This window comes from Procambarus clarkii, chromosome 16 (assembly GCF_040958095.1).
Source record: "Procambarus clarkii isolate CNS0578487 chromosome 16, FALCON_Pclarkii_2.0, whole genome shotgun sequence".
NCBI classification, from domain to species: domain Eukaryota; kingdom Metazoa; phylum Arthropoda; class Malacostraca; order Decapoda; family Cambaridae; genus Procambarus; species Procambarus clarkii.
This window is the reverse complement of record NC_091165.1, coordinates 33,278,916-33,300,690: the sequence shown is the minus strand read 5'-3', so window position 1 is coordinate 33,300,690 and position 21,775 is coordinate 33,278,916. Positions and strand designations below refer to the sequence as shown.

General features: G+C 51.8%; 1 protein-coding gene across 1 annotated transcript in view; it reads right to left on the bottom strand.

Annotated features, from left to right (window-relative positions):
* The window catches only part of LOC123760112 (uncharacterized), a 183,142-nt gene that overhangs the window by 33,937 nt on the left and 127,430 nt on the right, over nucleotides 1-21,775 (bottom strand). Inside the window, exon 7 of the mRNA XM_069325433.1 lies at nucleotides 17,272-17,467. Within this exon, the coding sequence (XP_069181534.1) occupies nucleotides 17,272-17,467 (196 nt within the window). The remainder of the gene's footprint in view (nucleotides 1-17,271; nucleotides 17,468-21,775) is intronic.

The following is a 21,775-nucleotide window of genomic DNA, read 5'->3' as shown; positions in this document are numbered from 1 at the left end:
TCCTAAAAACACAAACAGTGTCAGGACGAAGGAGACGCCAAACCGCACCAACTCACCTGCAGAACATAGGCGCTGAAGAGCCATGACGCAAGCTTTCGAGTCCGTATCCGCCGGAGGCGGCCAGGGCGCCCATGCTGGAGAGGAGGGGAGCAGCGAAGGAAGCTCCCCACCCTAGAACGCAGGGAAAAACCTTGTGACTTCCCCTCAGCGGCACCCCAGAACACCCCCAAAGCAATGGGACATGGATTGGATTAAGAAAAGAGCGAGAGGCGAAGCCTCCCCCGAGAGAAAATGGATGCAGAACACGTGTGCACACCGCCCCGGAACCAAAACAAACTCCCACGGCGCATGCACAGGACGCGAAAGAAAAGTAGCCCAACAAGGCGAGAAGTAGCCCAACAAGGCGAGAAGTAGCCCAACCAGGTGAGAAGTAGCCCAACCAGGTGAAAAGTAGCCCAACAAGGCGAGAAGTAGCCCAACCGGCGACAAGCAGCCCAACTGGCGACAGTAGACCAAACTGCTACAAGGAGCCCAATGGCGACAAGGAGTGCAAACGGCGACCAAGGAGCGCAAACGGCGACCAAGGAGCGCAAACGGCGACCAAGGAGCGCAAACGGCGACCAAGGAGCGCAAACGGCGACCAAGGAGCGCAAACGGCGACCAAGGAGCGCAAACGGCGACCAAGGAGCGCAAACGGCGACCAAGGAGCGCAAACGGCGACCAAGGAGCGCAAACGGCGACCAAGGAGCGCAAACGGCGACCAAGGAGCGCAAACGGCGACCAAGGAGCGCAAACGGCGACCAAGGAGCCCAAACGGCTACAAGGAGCGCAAACGGCTACAAGGAGCCCAAACGGCTACAAGGAGCCCAAACGGCTACAAGGAGCCCAAACGGCTACAAGGAGCCCAAACGGCTACAAGGAGCCCAAACAGCTACAAGGAGCCCAACCTGTCCAGAACTGAAGGAACCAGTATGGAGGCAAACTCCGGGACATGCAGGAGGTAAGCCGCAAAGGCCAACCGCACCGCAGGCGAAGAGATGCGGTTAGCCGAAAACCTCCAGAAGACGGAACCGAAGAAACCACCTCTCACCCTACAACCTATTGTAGGGTGAGGTCGTACGATCCTGTACGACCTCTCACCCTACAACCCCAGTTACCAGCAGGCTGGTAACTGGGGTTGTAGGGTGAGAGGTCGTACAGGATCGTCCGTTGTCGTAGGATCAGGTTGTGGTGCGGCTGGTAACTGGGGTCGAAATGTGAACTGCGTAGTCGGCGGATGTGTCTCTGGATTTAGCAGTGTCGCAGACGTTGAGACGAAGCCTGGAGCAGAGCAGAGAGCTGAGTGAGGCCGGAGTCGTGGAGCTCTATGTGGGAGAGCGTGGCGGCTCGATTGAGAATTGTGAGTGTCTAAACTCGGGGAGCGAGAGCGTGGCGGCTCGATGCGGTCGTAGTCTGCTGTCTGCTCTGTGTCGAAGCTGTAGCGTCTTGGGTTGATTAGGACTGTACACATTGTTGTGTACAGTCGAGTACTACATTGTTGACTGTAGAAATTGTAGTCTGGTACCAAAAGATGTAGGCAGTGTGTGGACAAGCTCGGTGTAGCAGGAGAGAAGAATGTGCATAATTGTTGCGTCCTTGGGTCGCTAGTGGAGCATTTAGATCCGGGGCGGATGGGCTCGGGCACCAGGACATTAGGAGGTAATGTAGGCACGTAGTTAGGACAACGAGGTAATCACTGCTAGAGCTGAATTGTCCTGGAGGCGACGAAGTGTCGGAAACGCAAGCTGTAAGTCCTGTACTGCGCAAAGGGCTTGAGTCGGCCGAGTATTAAAATGCAGTGAACGTGTAGATGAATCTGACGAAAGAGCAGCTGTCGTGGGAGTTCCTGTAGAATAAGCAGTGCCCTGGCAGCGACGGAGAGGAGGCAGGACAGGCTGTAGATCCCACATGATGTAGTTGCTGATGAAACTGTCAGATGAGTAAGTAACACTCGCTGTGCAGCAAGCTGTAGTTGATGAAAATGCCGAGATGATCGCGATGTAAATCATAGCTGTGGCGAGGGTGTTGGCAGCGATCCATGACAGGTGGATGCGGTCCACAGCCAGCAATAGCAGTAGAGGTCCAGTGAGAATCCATGTTGTAGTCCATCGTGGCTGGGTATCGTCGAAACTCTCTGGGGTCACCAATGTAACGTTCCTCCTCTTCGCTGAATTAATGAATTAATGAATGAAGATACTATATATATATTTGGTCGAATATACAGAAGTACACAGGTGATACGTTGGTGTGAGTTGAGCGCACTGAGCGTTGGTACAGTATCTCGCAAGTGTCTGCTCTAGACCACACTTGAAAGTAGACTAGTTAATGTTCGCTACACCGCTGCTTATATTGCTCGGGCATTTCACCTCATTCATCTCCAAAGGTTGACAGGAATTAACACTATATTTGGAGCGAGTATATTATTGGGATAATCTACTCGCTACAGATGTAGAACCAATAGGCATTTATACACACTACAAACACAAGAATGACCACGTGGGACCAGTACCATATTTTTGCATTGGCAGGACTCAAGAAACTGATCAAAGTATGTGCATTACATTTATTTAACCTCAGGAAAAGGAACAATACACACAAGGAAAAGTCTCACTCGCCAGATTAACGAATACAGTTCTCTTCACTTGGATATAAATGGAAGTCAATAACCTCACACAGCGAGGTGAGTACCTCATGAGCACACACCACACATCCTGTGTGTGTGTGTGTGTGTGTAGAGTCTCAGCCCCTCTCCCCCTCATGGAGTCCGGGGACGTTCCTCTCACGAAAATGCGCTAGATTACTTTTACACACAAAATCATACTCATTTACTATTACACTCTCTCAAACACAAACGAAACATAAAAATTAACACTAATAAAACAAACTGATATTTTAACCACCGTGCTGTGCCGAGTTTATTGTGAAATTCCCCCTGTGCGCATGAAATAGAGTGTTCCCAAAAAATTAATTTTTCTTCGTAAAATGATAAATTCTCTTCCTTGAACATGTCCATGTAAAAATAAATACCAAATTCCACTTACATTGACTGCGGGGATGTGGACAAGGTGCGCTGTGGGTCTAGTCGCCGGTGCATGAATCGCCCAGACACGGATGCGCGGGCCATTCAAGCACCGGGTGTTGCCACAAATATATTTTCTGGTCATTCTGGGAATTTTTTCCAAGATGGTTGCCTCTCACTGGAGGTCCTAAGAGTCCATTTCATATACAACCAACCTCGCACACATTTAGAATGGGCACGGAAAAACCAAAAATAGTTTTCTCAGTTGGCACAGTTTCCTGCCGACCGAGAATACTTGGTTGGACCAGTTAAGTGGTTAAATAAGAGAAACATTTACATTAACAACCACAAAAGCTAAACTTTATATACCAGTCATTACATACCTCCCTATCTCCCATTAAATGAAAATCTTGCTTAATTAAAGGTTAGTCAAGATTTTCATGTTCTCAGTGGCCAAAAAAAAAAACCAGCGTTGAATGTAATGAAACGCCATTTTCTGGGTGAATCCCGGAGGCTCCCTGGAGCTATCCATGGCTGATATGGATACCCTAACTATTTTGCATCAGTCGATGTGGGTGGAGTTCTAGGTCTACCGGGGACCACGAGCCAGAACCTGGCCCCCCTTAGAGATGCACGGGGAAGCAATGGCCCATAAAAATGCACATGTGATTTGAAGCATTCTATATCTGCCATAGACTGGGACAGGCACCCAGAAAGGTAGGCGCCACAAAACAAACCCCTATTCTGGTTAACAACAAAAATCGACAAATGAGTGGACAGAACTCCCCCAGGAAAACGAACTAACAAGCATGACGTCACACGAGCCGCGCCGCATGTCTGCGCAGCTCCCCCCTCCCCAGGAGGGGGAAGGGGGAGCCCCAGACCCCCGCGCCGGCGATCCCCGCCCCAGTTCTGAGGCTGGATATCAAAACTGCGAAAAAACCCACCGACCGGAGGCCGAAAGGGTGCCAGGGAGCCTCCGGGACTCACCCAGAAAATGGTGTTTCATTACATTCAACGCTGGTTTTCTGGGGGGAGCCCCTATGGCTCCCCGGAGCTACTTCACCAAAGACTACCTAAGAAAACAAGGGGACATACCCGGGAGGCGGTCGGTGAACCACTCCTCAACACGAAGTCGAGACAACAACCCAAGGACCCCTCCGGAAAGCAGCAGGCACATCATTCGCCAGAAAAAAGGGAGAATGGCCGCAGACGAAGAAACCTATGACCACGACCATAGGAGCCAAAAACCACTGCGCCTGAGAAGAGCAAGAAGCTCTGCCACATGACCCCCAGAGGCCAATGCCAACATAAAAAGAAAGCCAAGGCAAAGCAAATCTGACCCCAAGGAGCCACAACCCATGAAGGAGAAGAAAAACAGGAGAGCACCCTGTCCAATGACCAGGACGACACAGGCAGTGCAGAAGCAGGACGGAGGTGAAACAACACACGATACAGCCTGCGAAACGGCGCAGGAATAACGATACCGAAAACGGGAAGGAGCAAACACAAAGGACGAAGGCACAAAAACCACGTCACACCCGAGACCAAAAGTCATGCAGAAACCCCAAGAAGAGGGGGACATGACGGTGAAGGCCCATCCCAGAAAAGAGGGGCGAAGATCGTAGAAAAGCACCCACCGACAGGACGGAAACAACGGGCACAATGGACAAGGAAACCGAGCCCAGGGAGGGGCCGACGCCCACAAAGCACGTGCAGAGAGGGGGAACGGAAAAACCCCATCACCACAAAACTGCAAGCCCCGCCCAGAGGGGTAGAAACACCCCGGCGGGGACCAACGGGGCCTGAGGCCCCTTACGTTAGCCCCACCCCAGCCTTGGGAACCCACCCTGCAGGCCCCGGGACCGAGCTGTCTCCTCAAAGCCCCAGCGTCAAGAAAAACCCCGAGGCAGCCGTGAAAAACACGAAGGAAGGGCGCCCACTAGGCTCTGGAACTTGAACCGAAACTGGCGGATAGGTGAGGGGCGAGACGAAGACCCCAAGCTCATCCCCAGCCAGCACAATGAGATGAGGACAAGGCACTGAAACCAAGGAACATGGAAAAACCAGGCCCGGCACAGCAAGACCGGCAAGGAAGAAGAGCCCCAGAGGGAGCACGGAAGGGCGAACATAATGCCACAACCAACCCCGACACTGCAGCTGCAGTACCAAAATCGCAGCAAAATGTCACCACACTCCCCGAGGAAGCGACAGAGAAGATAGATAAATCGTACATGAGTGGCACACAAGGGGACACAGGCGGAAACCGAGCCCCCAACTGAGCCACAGGGACGGTAGAAGAAACGTGTGCAGTGTAACAGGCAATCAAAGGAACACATTAGGCAGCCCAACATGGGCTGACCCCATACACAGCCCCAAGAGCAGAGATGAGAGCGCCCATGAAGCACAGAATCCGCCCGACAGGCAAACAACAGGGGAGAGGCGGAACCAAAGAGCCAGAACCCAACCTGCAAACACAAGGAGGCGAACACAAAACCTCCGACACAGGAAAACGTACTACCAAACAGGCACCCCCACCGTTGCACTGCGGAACAAAGGTGGAGGCGGGGCCCCGAACTCAAGCAAGGTTAGACAAGCATAAGAGAGGGGCAGGAGGAGTACAGGCAGGAGCCGCCTCGGAAAGGCCAAGAGGCCACCCGCAGACACCCGTGAACCGAGGAAGGAATCAGGTGGAGAGAACAAGAGCTGCCCAGTATGGGCTAATAGCCCTGCAGTAGGCACCTCGGGTGATACGGTCCATGTTCTCAAGTACGTATGTATACCCATTCCTACTCCTAAAAACACAAACAGTGTCAGGACGAAGGAGACGCCAAACCGCACCAACTCACCTGCAGAACATAGGCGCTGAAGAGCCATGACGCAAGCTTTCGAGTCCGTATCCGCCGGAGGCGGCCAGGGCGCCCATGCTGGAGAGGAGGGGAGCAGCGAAGGAAGCTCCCCACCCTAGAACGCAGGGAAAAACCTTGTGACTTCCCCTCAGCGGCACCCCAGAACACCCCCAAAGCAATGGGACATGGATTGGATTAAGAAAAGAGCGAGAGGCGAAGCCTCCCCCGAGAGAAAATGGATGCAGAACACGTGTGCACACCGCCCCGGAACCAAAACAAACTCTCACGGCGCATGCACAGGACGCGAAAGAAAAGTAGCCCAACAAGGCGAGAAGTAGCCCAACAAGGCGAGAAGTAGCCCAACCAGGTGAGAAGTAGCCCAACCAGGTGAAAAGTAGCCCAACAAGGCGAGAAGTAGCCCAACCGGCGACAAGCAGCCCAACTGGCGACAGTAGACCAAACTGCTACAAGGAGCCCAATGGCGACAAGGAGTGCAAACGGCGACCAAGGAGCGCAAACGGCGACCAAGGAGCGCAAACGGCGACCAAGGAGCGCAAACGGCGACCAAGGAGCGCAAACGGCGACCAAGGAGCGCAAACGGCGACCAAGGAGCGCAAACGGCGACCAAGGAGCGCAAACGGCGACCAAGGAGCGCAAACGGCGACCAAGGAGCGCAAACGGCGACCAAGGAGCGCAAACGGCGACCAAGGAGCGCAAACGGCGACCAAGGAGCGCAAACGGCGACCAAGGAGCGCAAACGGCGACCAAGGAGCGCAAACGGCGACCAAGGAGCCCAAACGGCTACAAGGAGCGCAAACGGCTACAAGGAGCCCAAACGGCTACAAGGAGCCCAAACGGCTACAAGGAGCCCAAACGGCTACAAGGAGCCCAAACGGCTACAAGGAGCCCAAACAGCTACAAGGAGCCCAACCTGTCCAGAACTGAAGGAACCAGTATGGAGGCAAACTCCGGGACATGCAGGAGGTAAGCCGCAAAGGCCAACCGCACCGCAGGCGAAGAGATGCGGTTAGCCGAAAACCTCCAGAAGACGGAACCGAAGAAACCACAGGGACACGGAACCGAACCCGGGGAGGAGCAGAACCCAAGCCCAAATCGTACGCAGAGGGGGGAAAGAAAACCCCACTCCTCGCAACAGTAAGCCCCGCTCACAAGGACGGAAATCCAGGCGGGGCGCAATGGAGCCCAAGGCCCCCATGACCGCTCCTCCCCAACCCCAGAAGCCTCTACACCAGGCCCCAGGGTTGTGTCGACCTCCAAAGCCCTGGCCCCACAAGAAAAAGCCGGGGCAGCTGAGAGAGCTGAAAGAGAAGGGGCCCACTGGTCAGACCCCAGAGCATCGGCCAGAGGAACAGACTCGAATGCCTCCGCAGCTACCCCGGACGGGGCAACCCCCGAAACTGCCCAAGTCTCTGAACCTCTAACCCCGTCCCGACCCCGAAGCCTGCAGATGCAAAGGGGTCGGAAGCAGGAGGGGGAAAAACAAGGGGGGCATGGAAGAACCAAGGCCACAGCGACCAAAACCCCCAAGTCCGGGTCCCTACACAAGCGGGGCAGCACCGGGGTATCCGGGAAGCGACAAACCTGAGCGCATTGCAACATCCTACCCTGCAACGCGCGAGCTTCCTGCACCCATGGGAATTCATCAGCAGACTGGGCGAATGGAGTCACGAACAAGTTCGTGAACTCGAAAACGAGTTCGTTTTCCTGGGGGAGTTCTGTCCACTCGTTTGTCGATTTTTGTTGCTAACCAGAATAGGGGTTTGTTTTGTGGTGCTCACCTTTCTGGGTGCCTGTCCTGGTCGATGGCAGATATAGAATGCTCCAAATCACATGTGCATTTCTATGGGCCATTGCTCCCCGTGCCTCTCTGAGGGGGCCAGGTTCTGGCTCGTGGTCACCGGTAGGCCTAGAACTCCACCCACATCAACTGATGCAAAATAGTTAGGGTATCCATATCAGCCATGGATAGCTCCGGGGAGCCGTAGGGGCTCCTCCCAGAAAAACAGCATTGAATGTAATGAAACGTCATTTTCTGGGTGAGACCTGGAGGTTTCCCCGGAGCTAACAAGGCTGATATAAATATATTAGACCCAGGCATCAGTCTAAGCGAATGGAGTTCTAGGCCTACTGGGGACCAAGAGCCAGAATCTGGCCCCCTCTACGGAGGCACAAGGAGCAATGCCGATAGAAACCTCCTGTGGTTGGAAGCATTCTATGTCTGCCATTAACTGGGTCAGGCACCCAGAAAAGTAAGCACCCCAAAACAAACCCCTATTCTGGTTAAGAAATTGCTACTGAAAGGTGAACTAGTGGACAGAACTCCCCAAATGAAAACATGAAAACAAGCAAATGAACATGACATCACCGCGTCACCGTGCCGCTGTCTGCGTAGCTCCACCTTCCCCCTCCCGGGGAAGGGGGAGCCCTAGACCCCTGCGCTGGCTATCCACACCCTGGTTCTGAGGTTGGATGTCAAAAACATGCGAAAAACCGCCAACTGGAGGGAGGGAGGGAGGGTTGCTGGGGAACCTCTGGGTCTCACCCAGAAAATGGCATTTCATTATGTACATTCAATGCTGGTTTTCTGGGGAAGCCCCTACGACTCCCTGGAGCTACTTATCCAAAGACAAAAACAAAAGGGACTAACCTGGGAAGCGGTCTGCACTCGCTCCACCGACTCCGAAACCCTCAGACGTTTCGGACCCGGCAGCCTGGGGCAAGGAACCAGATGCACTACAGAAGAGGAAGGACAAGGAGGGGCAGACAGAACCAAAGTTGGAGCAACTCCCACCCCCAAGTCTGGGTCCCTAAAAACAAAACGAGGCAGTCTCAGGGCATCCAGGGAAGCAACCAACCTATTGCGCTGCAGCAACCTAAACCTAGCATGCAACGTTACTGCCATCTGCACCCTCATATCATGATCAGTAGCTTGGGTGAACTGGAGTACGTACAAACAACAAATATCGCACGACTCCGGGTCAAAGGAATCACCGACCCCACAGGCAGCATGACAGAGGCACAAGCGGTGAATGTCCCCCTGAGACAAGGGAACAGAGCAACCATCAACTTCGCATGAAGTGAGAGGAAACTCAAGGGATCGCATCCATCGGACCTCGGAGCCCCCGCGGGGTTTCCCCAGGGCTCTTAGTCTTGGTAACACACTTAGGCAAGCCCAGGCAGCGAATGCATACTGGCACCCAACTACCAAGCAAAACTTCTAAAAGTTGAACCCTGGGATGTGTCCACTCACTAGGGCCTAGCAGGGAGTACCACCAAGAACACAATGTATATAAACACCCTAATTATAGAGAGGGGGCAATCAATGAAAGGCAGACCCCCCCACCAGGCAGGGAAAACAAAAATAAAAGAAAACCCCGCAAAAGGATAACGTACCCGGGCAGAACAGAGCTGGCCGCTACATTAGGTGATAACTAGCTGTGCAGTACCTCATGCCCCTACAAGTGACGAAAACTACCTCCTACCCAGAGGCAAACAAGAGCAACAAAAACTCCAGTTGGCTCCAAGGGCGGCCAAGTACCGAACAGTAAGACTCTCAGGTAGAACCCAAGGTGACTTGTGGAATGTGGCCCCAAGCCCCAAGGGCAGTACTTACAGGGCACCTAGGGAAGATAGCCCTAGGCACATGCAGCCCGAGTACCGGGCTGCGGACAACTTGGGAGACCAGAGCCCTGAAACAGGGAACGAGGGGGAACCGGATCAACCCAAAGTGCATCCTCTGACACGGTACGCAGGTAACGGCAAAAAAGTGCAACCGGACAACACAGGACGCACCCCCGGCCAAACCAATCAAGCATCAATAACCCAAGAACCCCTCCGGAGAGCACCCGTCTCGACCGTCGCCAGGACGGAGAAAAGCTGCAAACATACAAACCTACCACCAGTACCAAAGAGCAGAAAACCTGAACAGAAGGGGCTACCACAAACTGAGGAGAAGATAAGAAGGCACCCTGATCAAGGGCCAGGATGGCTCAGGCGACGCATGAGCAGGCCGGAGGTGAAACAAAACACGAGAAAGCGTACGAAACGGGGCAGATGTGACGTCCACCCCGAATGCAAGCCGGAACGGCTCCGCCAGCGCCGCACAAAACAAGGCGACAGTAAGAAACATCAAATAACTGTAGTCCTGAAAACCCAAGAAAGGACAAGACAATCCGATGTGAAAGAGAAGACAACCTACGAAGAGCAAGAAAAAGTGCATAGAAACACCAGGAACTTCATACTGTCGCCGAGACGAAGCTCGCAGGTGGGACACCATCAACAAAAGCCACCTGATCACCACAGAGATTGTGATACCCGTGTCAAAATACCAGATGCGAAGAGCCATGGAGAAGGCCGAACCAGTCACGTACAGGACCGATCCGACCTGCCGAAAGAGGCGGAGCCACGGGAAAATGCCCCGGGTTTGGATACCTATCAAGCAGCGTCTGAAAATAAATCTGGGCCGGCCACCATGGGACCATAAGGACTACTCTCGTGGGAATGGGCTCCAACCGAGCCAGAAACCGAAGCAACAGCTGGACCGGGAGAAGAGGAACAGGTACCCCCACCTCGACCAGTCCTGCCGAAAGGCATCCACCGTAAACGCTTTGCAGGTGGGCAAGGGCGCCACATATAATGGGCGACGCCTAGACCACACCAACTCGAAGACGTCCATGGCCAGGAGTCCATACGTCTGGCAGAGCCAACGAAATGAGTCGGCAACGACTGGCCAATCCGCGAATAGAGAAATGAACCGAGAAAGCTGTCCACTAGGACGCAGGACACATCCCGGACATGAACCTCATGGTTAGCCAAACCCCGAGAATCAAGCAAATAAGCCACTCTCAGGAACCAACCCCAAAGGTCAACACCTAAGAGAAATCCTGTAGTTCCGGCAAAGAACCACCAGAGCACAATCCAAATGGAGCTCAATGGTAGAGCACTGAGTGACCCAAACCCTCCGAAGCGCAAACCAGACAGCCATGAACTCCCGAACCGTGCTGTGAGCCCGACGGACGGACAGACCCCACCATCCCCGGCCGACCTGGTGAGCACTGGTCACAAAGCCCCAGCCGAGAGATGACCCGTCTATGAACACATTGAGCGAAGGCTCGGGAAGGTGCCAAAGCACGGAACCCCGAAAACCCCAAAGAGGAAGCTGGTGATGCAGCACCAACACAAGATCCCCAGAGGAATGAATCCAACGATTGCAAGAGAGGCGGAAGGGGAGTCTCCGAAGGAACCAAACAGACGCAGAAGCCAAACCCGACCCTACGGGCAGACCAGCACGTTAAAGTTCAGACTCCCGCACAACTGCTCGAGCAACCGCTGAGCAAACCCGGGACCCCCCTCATGAACAGCCGAAGGCGGGACCACAGCCGCAGCAACACTTCTGGAGGGAAAAACAAGGAGTGGGCCAAAAGCCCTAAACAAGGCCCAGCTAAGTCCGAACCCAGGACGGAAACAGATGGAATGGCCTCCAGATCACCAAGAAACCAAACCCCGGCGATCTGGAAAGAACCACACCCCTGGCGAACAGACAAGTGGACCGACTGGGAGCCCACACCAGCCAGTCGTCGAGGTAGGCCAGACACCGAATCCCAAGCAGCCTCAGACAAGGTACCAAGATCCAGTAAAGATGCATAAATACACCAAGTGCCAATTACAAAATAGGGAAGGCAACAAAAGCGGTAAGCCTGAAGCCCCACCACCAACTGTACAAGTCCCGGAAAACTGGAGAGGAACGTGCCAAAAATTGACCTGGAGGTCCAGGGCCACCATCCAGGCACCCGGCCCCAACAGAAGTCGGACAGGAGATAACTGTCCTCCGATGAGGGCATAGAAACCAGGGCGCAGACTGAAGAAGTCCAGAAGAACCGCAGATTCGACAGGCCCATGTCTGCATAGAGCAGACGGGAACCCCTAGAAGGACGGGGCGGATTGACCACGTCCAATGCACCCACTAAGATGACATGACGAAGCGCAGGGAAAGAAGCCCACCCCGCCAGCCCTGAACCCCCCAAAGAGAGGAGAAGCCGTCCACCGCCGCCACCAGAGGCTGGAAGACAACCAAAAGTGCCCTCTAACTGCGGGACCATGCGAGAGTCAACAGAGCAAGCTGCTCCCCCAGCGCCCCGTCAACAGAGAAGGGAACAGAGCCCCTTCCGAAAGAAAAAGTATACATACACATATACATATATTATGTATATACACATACAAGGTATGTTACCCACACGTGCACATACACATGTGCACACACACACACACACAGTGTACACATGTACATGTACATGCATACACATACACGTGAAAAACAAATTACAAGCCGCCGACCAGTGGGCAGAGAGCACCACGCCGACCAGGCGAAGAAGGCACAAAACTGCATCAAAAGGCCCACCTGGACAACAAAACCTCAAAGTCCTAGCATGACCACAACACGTGCCAAGACCCAAAAAGATCAGTCTGCAAGCCAGGAAGACCCCAGGGACTCCAGAAGGCAGAACCGGGTCACACACGAGGAAACAAAGCCCCCTGAACCCACAAAGGGGGCCCCAAGAGGTAGAAACCTCCAGAACGAAACCAAAGAACCCAAAAGAACCTGGAATCGAACCAGAGGGAGCCCAAACCAAAACACTTGCTGGCGGAGACACACCACAGAAGGCAAAGCACAGCCCCCAGACAGAACCCCAGGGAAACGGTAAAAACAGACCGATATCCAAGGGACAAGGTGTGGAAGCAAGCATAACAGCCAGGAACACTGAACCAAACTGAGTTTTGGCCCAGACCCAAAACAGACAAAATGGAAAACCCAATGGAAAATCAACATTCAAACGTTCCCAGAGGAACAGGAAACGGGCAGAAAACACCAGAAAAGCAAAGAAACGACAACAGGAGAAGAAAACCCCTGAAAAAGTTGAAAAATTCACCCAAGACGCTCGCTCGCACACCCAGGCGCATGTAAACAAACCGCAACGCCACCCTAGGTGGCCACGCCGGGAAACCGGCAGAAGAAAATGGCCACCAGAACAGAGGGCTGTGATTGATGCAAAAGATATGAAAACACGCCAGCAAAAGTGAGAAGCAAGCAGACTGGATGGGCGAAAAACTCCGCCCGGGAGCAGAAAACCCAGGCAGGGGCAAACCGCCCCAGAACTGCTAGCAGGCATCCCCTACTGCCCCGGGAACCTGCAACAGAGGCCCCGGGGCAGAGCTGGCCTCCAAGCCCTCCGCCCTTAAAGAAAAGGAAGAGTCCATGGGAAAGGCAGCAAGAAAGGGCCGCTGGTAAGACTCAGAAGCCTTGACAGGAGGAACAGGCTCGAAAACCTCCGTCCCCAACCTGAACGGGGCAGCCCCCGAAAACCGCCCGAGTCTCGGCCCCAATTAAACCCCGCCCCAACCCCGAAACCCGCAGACGGTCCGGAGCCGGGAACAGGGAGGGAAAGGGGCAAACAGCACCTAACCAAAACGGGGCGGCCTCGGGGCATCCGAGTGGGAAACCAACCTAGCGTGTTGCAGCAACCTAACCTAGCTTGCAACATGGATGCTGCCTGTACTCTAAACAGTAATAACATCAGGAGAGTACTGGACAACAAGCAGAGAATCTCTCTCGCAAGACTCCGGGTCCAGGTGTCAGTGACCCAACAGGCAGCATGACGGAGGTAAAAATGGCGACTGTCACCTGGAGACAAGGGAACAGCAACCAACGATCCCGTACAAGACAGGTTGGAACCCGGAAGACACATTCAATGGTCCCCCAAGCCCAGACAGGGGTTTCCAGGGCCCGTAGGGTAACAACTACGGGAAGCCCGGGCAAGGTGTTGCAAACCGGTTAAGAAACCCAAACATAACAAGAGGGTAGTGGATAGCACTGAAAACCCCTGTGACGTGTACAATCACGGGGGCCTAGCAGAGGGCCGCCAAACACTACCAGTGGAACTATAGCCACACTAGGCAGACCCCCACCAGGCAAATAAAAATAAAAACAAAAGAAAAACCCCGCAAAAGTACACCGTCTCCAGAGGCAACAGGAACCGACCGCCGCTTAGGTGGTAGGCTGTGCAACACCTTGACACCCTAACCAGCACAATACCAATCCCTACCAAGGGCCAAACAAGGGCCCCAAGCCCCAGCTGGCCCCAAGGGCGAGGCAAATGCTGAGCAGCAAGAACCTCTACGGGAACGGTTCCCGAACGCCCCAGGGAAGATAAGCCTGTTACGCAAGGGCAGTACTCACAGGGCGCTTAGGGAAGTCAGCCACTAAGCGCATGCAGCCCTGATACTGATGAGGTACTCCTGGCCACCGCACAACACAACACACGAACACACGGCAGTGAAAGCCACACAAGGCAAACACCGCCAAGGAAACTGAGGCCAGAGAAGCGTCTATCCCGGTTGACATTAGCTTCCGAACTGAAGCTTGGCAGCCGGCGCGGTAGGTCTGGGGCTCCCCCCTCCCCCTCTCGGGGCGGGGAGGGCTGCGGGGACGATTGGCGCGACAGTAAAGTGTGATGTTTACTTGTTTCCTTGGGATTGAAGGGAGTTTCTACCTCTCTGTTCAGTTTTTTGTTTTAGTTTTTTACCATGTGGGGTTTGTTTTGTCATGCCTACCTTTCTGGGTGCCTGACCCCGGTCGATGGCAGATAAGGAAAACCCCAACCACAAGAGGGTTTTCCAGTGCCATTGCTCCCTGAAACGTCTCTGAAGGGGCCAGGTTCTGGCGCTGCTCCCTGGTAGGTCTGAACTCCTTAGCTAATGTCCCTGTCTAATATAATATACATTAGCCTGATAAGCTCCAGGGAGCCATAGGGGCTCCCCACAGAAAGTGGTATTAAACATGTAACACCTGCCCCCGTATAATCCTTCTTCAAATGGTCTAGCAGAGAGAGCAGTGAGATCCTTGAAAGAAGGGTTAAAGCGGTTTACGGAAGGTACTATTAATACAAGGCTTTGTAGATTTTTATATAACCAAAGGAAAACTGTTCATTCTATTACTGGTAAATCTCCTTCTGAACTACTGTTTAATAGGCACTTTAAAGTGCACATGGAAGCAGTAAAGACAGATCCCGATAAAGAGAAATCGGTAACTAGCTTGGCCAGTCAGTTGGCTCAGGGAGAGGAATTGTTGTTTAATGAGGGGGATGCAATATATGCAAGGAATTTTGGAAGTGGAAAGCCCTGGGTGGAAGGAAAAATTAGGGAAGTCCTGGGCCGCAGGAATTTCACTGTGCAAGTGCAGAGTTTTGGGAACATTAATTGGAAAAGGCATGAAGATCAGCTCATGTCAAGGTTCGCAGGGAATTTTGAAGACCCTTCAGGTGGGGGTGGGGCAACTAGTGATATCCATCCTGATAATGAAGGGATAGCAGCACCTGCAGGAGACCGGGAGGCAGAGCAAGGGGCAGTAGAGGGTAATGGGGATACAGTTAACCCTATGGACTCTACAAGGAGTAATTCAGAAGAATGTTTCCCAGAAGTAACAGGTCAGGACTCCCAGTTGAGAAAATCAGGAAGAGTCATACGACTGCCTGATAGACTTAACCTGTAGGGATAGAGTTTATTTAAAAGGGGAGAAATGTTGGGATTGAGTACTACAGATGTTGGAGGTAGCATGTTTGGAGCAGATGCTCTTTGTTTATGATCTTGTTAACACTTTCGCTCGGGGATGACGCAGCATTGCGTCATCCGTTTACTGGCGGTAATGCCGGGGATGACGCAGCATTGCGTCATCCACTTTAAAAATTCGCCAAAAATCAGGTTTTTATCTGATTTTTTTGGGACTGGTTTTAAAATGTGCGCCGATGTCTTCCCATTTTCTTTGTTGAGCCTCGTGGCCCTCAAGCGGCTTGGCACACGCCGTGGGCCCATTGTCTTTGCTCCACTGTTGTGACCAATGTCGCCTCCCCTCGCATCTCAAACGTGTGAACATTTCGGCTATTTTCCGTGGCTATATTTCTTACTGCGGCTTTAGAAACTATCTACGCTTACTCCACGATGGATAGTAATCATGAACAAGGCCCTTCCAGGGAGAAAATTGCGAAAGAAAGGCTTGAAAAGGGCGGGAATTGGGAGTGTAGCAGGAAGGCCTCTGAGCGCTCACTCACGGCTAACGCGTGGCCCGTCTTCAACTCGTCTGCGGTTGGAGCGTGACCAGGTTTTTTTTTTTTATATGCTAATGTTCCTCTAGAGAATTTTATTACAAACCCATTGAGACCAAAATGAAAGACCTGGGACAAAAATTGAGGTGACCAGAGTGAAAATAGTGAAAACATTTTATCCCGTTTGCGCGCTCCCGGGTAACTCGTTCGCACTTTCTCTGTTTGCTGCGGGTAATTAGCCGGGCTTTTGGAGTTTATATGCATTTAGTGCTGTAGAGAATTTTATTGCGAACACAATGATACCAAATTTAATCTCATAGAAGGAGAATTGAGGTGACAAAGTTGAAGAGAGTATACACTTTCCGGAATTAACGCGCGCTTCCGTGACACGCTGGGGCCCATATCGCCCTGTCGAGGGGTGGCGCGCGGGGTGAGCGAAAGTGTTAATAATATTTCATGTACCTGATAATTTTTTTGTTGTGGTTACTGGCTGAGAATAAAACCATGTGGACGAAGATTGTTTCTCTTCAGCCTCAACCATAACAGGGGGAGAGCTTTCCTGCAGTGACAATTGTTTACTACTTTTCCTCAAGAGTTTCTTGTTGCCTAAAAGCAGCTGCCTGTTTTGGGCACATTTAATTAATTTCTTTGGGGTTTTTGATGATTTTTGGGTGACTTCTGATCCTCAAGGGAAGAGCAGAGGTGCCATGGGCACAATCAGAGAACACTGTATGAACATCAGAGGTCCACGGTTGTTCAACGTCCTACCAGTGAGCATCAGAAATATTACAGGAACAACCGTGGGCATCTTCGAGAGGAAACTAGATTGTTTCCTTCAAGGAGTGCCGGACCAACCGAGTTGTGGTGGGTATGTGGGCCTGCGGGCCGCTCCAAGCAACAGCCTGGTGGACCAAACTCTCACAAGTCAAGTCTGGCCTCGGGCTGGGCTTGGGGAGTAGAAGAACTCCCAGAACCCCATCAACCAGTTATCAACCAGGTACCAAGCTTACAGCCAGATTCTGGTCATGGCTCCCAGTAGGCTCAAGTGGGTAAGCGACACATGGTGTGATCTCTAAAATTTGGCCACTACTGTACTGTAGCTAGGGAAGATACTGAGAAGGTGCTCCCAGAAAAGTAACTCAATGTTTGGGGGCATGTGTTTATGTTGTATCTAAAACACAAGATCATAAAGAACATAATAATGTATAAATTTGATTTATAAATTTAAATGAGGGATATCAAAATTCCACATACTTCCAGGTCAAATGGTGCAGCAAGTTGATGAGAGAGCGAGGCTAACGTTGCAAGCCAGCACTGAAAATCTAAGGAGGCCGGATTAATGCGGACATAATGCTTGGAGAGGCAATGGCTTATAATACTGGCCGGAACACTTAATACACTTGCCACCTGCACTGCTTCTTCATTCACACTCTCAATACAACTTCCTGAAATATAAATTGCAAACATTAATTTGTTAATATAAACAGTTCATACAAGAGATTACAAAGGATAATGATATTTAACAATTCATTATACTTAACTAGCCCCTTAAAAGAAAGTTTACAAACGACATTCATTTGACAAAAGATATAATAGAAGTGTAACTGTGTGAAAGAAATACAGTACTTATGAATGGAGCATTAGAATACAATAGTTCCTCACTAACAAATTCCTGAATGGCCTGAACAATTTATGTTCAGTACAAATTGTTCAGTGGAACATACAAATGAAAAATTAAGAGAGGATTGTTTGTCAAAGCCACGGTTGAGTCCGGGCATCAGTATGTGTTTGTGTTAGAAGTATCCATATGATCCAAGTTAATTATTGTACAGTGAGAATATCATTCGGTTGTTCGAGCCAGAACCTGGCCCCCCCTCAGAGAGGCACGAGGAGCAATGGCCTGTAGAAACCCCTGTGTGGTTGAAAGCATTCTATGTCTGCCATCGATCAGGTCAGGCACCCAGAATGGTAAGCTCCCCAAAACAAACCACTACACTGGTGAAATTATTGCGACCGAAAGCCGAACGAGTGGACAGAACTCCCCAAACGAAAATTAGCAAATGAGCATTAAGTCATCATGTCACCGCGCTGCTGTTTGTGCATCCCCCCACTTCCTGGGAGGGAGAAGGGGGAGCCCCAGACCTCCACGCTGGCAATCCAGCTTTCAATTCTTAGGCTGGATGTCAAAATAAGCGAAAACACCACCGACCAAGGAAGGGATGCTGGAGAGCCTCCAGGACTCACCCTGAAAATGGCATTTCATTACATTCAATGCTGGTTTTCTGAGAGAAGCCCTGTCACCTCCCAAGAGCTAACTACCCAAAGACAAGGAAAAACAGGGACTTACCCAGACAGCGGTCAGTCCTCACTCCTCAACGCAAAGCTGAGACAACTGACTGCAATCGCCAATTCAATGCAACACATGCCGTACGAGGACCAAGCACACTGACAAGGTAGAGAGCAGCCAGGACCCTGTTCGACCTCCAAAAACCCCGGGCCCAAATGTCAACCCAAGACATGTTGCCAAAGCAGCTAATTTATGCACTTCGTGGACACGAGGATAGACAGCAGGCTAGCTAGCCTTAATAATCCTGCAGACGACCTGGGAGACCCGAGCCCAGGAATAGGGAACAAAGGAAACTGGATGAACCCAAAGCACATTCCCGGCCACCGAAGCTGTGGCGTGCAAATAATGGTGGAGAGCTGCAACCGGACACAAGACATGATGCACCCCTATGCTGACCAACCAAGCAACGACAACCCAAGGACCTCTAGTAAGCAGCAGTCTCATTCTTTGCCAGAAAAGAAGGAGACGACTTCAACCGAACAAACCTACCACCAGGACAAAAAGAGCAGAGACCCCTTTACGCCGGAGGAGAGCATGAAGCTTCCTGACCCAACCCCCAGAGACCAATGCCAACAGGACAAGAGCCTTGGAAAAACAATCCTGAACTGAAGGGGTCACCACAAACTGAGGAAAAGAGAGGAAAGAGAGCACCCGATCCAAGGACCAAGAGGGCTCAGGCGACGCATGAGCAGGCCGGAGGTGAAACACCTGAGAGAACTTGCAGAACAGAGCAGACGTAACATCAATACCGAACTCAAGCTGGAGTGGCTACCAGCGTCACAAGATAGGAGGCGACAGTATTCGTCATAAGATGACGGTCCTGAAACAACAATGACAGGAAGGACAAAACAACTCTATCAGGGACCGAAGTACACCTACGCAGTGATAGGAAAAATTGGAAGGATCGCCACGAAACTTCATACTGCCACCAAGATGAGACATGCAGGTGGGAGACCAACAACAAAGCCACCTGAGCCTCCTACAAATGGTGACAGACTCGAGTCAGAAAGACCAGACGCAAAGTCTCGAGGAGAAGAGCTAACCAGCCTCGTAACAGGCAGGACTGATCTGAAAGAAGCGGAGCTGGGGGAAGACACTCGGGTTCGGACACCGAGCAAGCAGTGCCTGAAACCAAAGCTGGGCTAGGCACCAAGGAGCCAAGAGGACTACTCTCCCCTGGTATGTCTCCAAGCGAGCCAGGACTTGGAGCAACAGCTGAACCGGGGCAAGAGGAACAGGTAACCCCACCTCGTCCAGTCCTGTCTAAAGGCATGGACCCCGAAGGCCTCACAGTCGGGGAAGAGCTCCATGTATACCTGGAGACGCCTCGACCATGCTGATGCAACGAGATCCACTTATAGAGGCCCGAACATCCAGCAGAGCCAATGGAACCGAGTTAGCGTTGACTGTCCATTTCGTGTACAAGGGGAATGAACCGGGTCAGGCCGTCCGCCAGGACACTGGACAACCCCCTGAACGTGAACCGCCAGGAGAGCCACACCCCGAGAACTCAGCAGTCACCCAAAGCGACCAGCCCCATAGAGCCAAGGACCACATCGAAACCCTGCGGTTCAGGCAATGAACCACCGGGAAATAGTCTGAATGGAGCCAGACCGTCGATTCGCAAAAGACCCGAATCCTCCAGAACGACATCCACACAATCACGAACTTCGGCATTGTGCTGTGAGCTCGGTGGAGGGACAGAACCTACTGCCCCTGGCTGGTCTAGTGAGCACTGGTCACAAAGCCCCAGCCAAGAGATGACGCATCCGTGAACACATCGAGCAAGGACTCGGGTAGGCGCGAAGGCACTGAACCCCAAAAAACCCGAAGAGGAAGCCAGCGGCACAGCAACTGACGCAAGGTGCCCGGCGGCCGAACCCAATGGTCGCGAAGGAGGCGAAAGGGACGTCCCTGAAAGAACCAGAACAGCAGACGAAGAAACACCCGACCCGGTGGGTAGACCATCATGACAAAGTTCAGGCTCCCGCACAAACCCTTGAGCAACTGCTGCATTATCCGTTAGCCCCTCAGAAACGGTCCAAGCGTCCCACACAAGACCCAGCCAAGACCAAACTTGAGACTGGAACCAGATGGGACTTCCGCCAGTTCACCAAGAACCTGAACCCGGCGAGCTGGGAATAACTAAACCCCTGGCGAGCAGACACGTGGACAGGCTGGGAGCCCAAACCATCCAGTCGTCGAGGTAGGCCAGAATCCGAATACTCAACAGACGCAGACGGGTCACCACGACCCGAGAAAGGTGAGTGAAACTGCGAGGCACCACATTCAAGCCGAATGGAAGGCAACGAAAGCGGTAACCTTGACGTCCCACCACAAAACCAAGCCAGTCCCTGAATTGCTTATGAATCGGGATGTGCCAATATACGTCCTGGAGGTATAGGGACACCATTAACCCTTACACTGCTCAGGGGTCCTTGGGACATTTACACCTCTGTGCGCAAGAAAAAAAAAAATTCAAAATTTTTTTTTCGTCTTCTAAACATGTTAATTTGTGTCCCCTGAGCACGGAAAAAAAAAAATCGTAGGTGACATATTTTGGGCGCAATTGACAGAGGAAGTCTGGCAAAAAGTGGGCGTTGACAGAGCGGTCGTCAGACCCGGTCAGCGTCACCCGCGTTGACAGATGGGAGTTGCCACAAAGATATTATTACCTAATTGTTTCAATGTCTCCGATTGATTTTTTCTTAGTTTTTTTGCAGTAATATTATTCAATAGTGTGTATTGTAATATATTTATATAATAAAAGTGGTGAATGATCGCTATACTCAAAAGTATGGTGTGCATATTAGTGATTCAATTATTATGTTCATAAAACAATAAACAAATAGTTTTGCTGCTATTACACTCTATACACAGGTTATATATAAGTATTGGCATGTTTTGGTCACCATAACGAACCACTAAGTTGGTATTGAGAGTCGAAAAGCAACGAGGAGTTACCGCCACACACCAGCCAGCCATTCGCTGCCACTCCCTCAACACACGCACTAAACTTTCTCCCCCAACAATACCAGTTGTGGTGTTATTACACTATATACAGACATTACATATAAGTATGTGTATATTTTATTCACCACAACTGTACAGCTAAGCTGATATAGTTAGTTCAGGCACTAAGAGTCGTCGCTATACACAGATGGCGGCTGGCGGCTCCCTCACTCTTTCAAGGTCACACGCACTAAACTTTCTCCCCCAACAATACCTTTTGCAGTGTTATTACCCTATATACACATATTATATATAAATATCTACATGTTTTATGCACCGTAACTGTACACCTAAGCTTGTAGTGCGCCCAAAGAGCATAGTAGCCACCCTCTAAACAGCTAGACAAATCGTGCAGACGACGTCACCTCCGTCACCCATATGGCTCCTCCCAGCA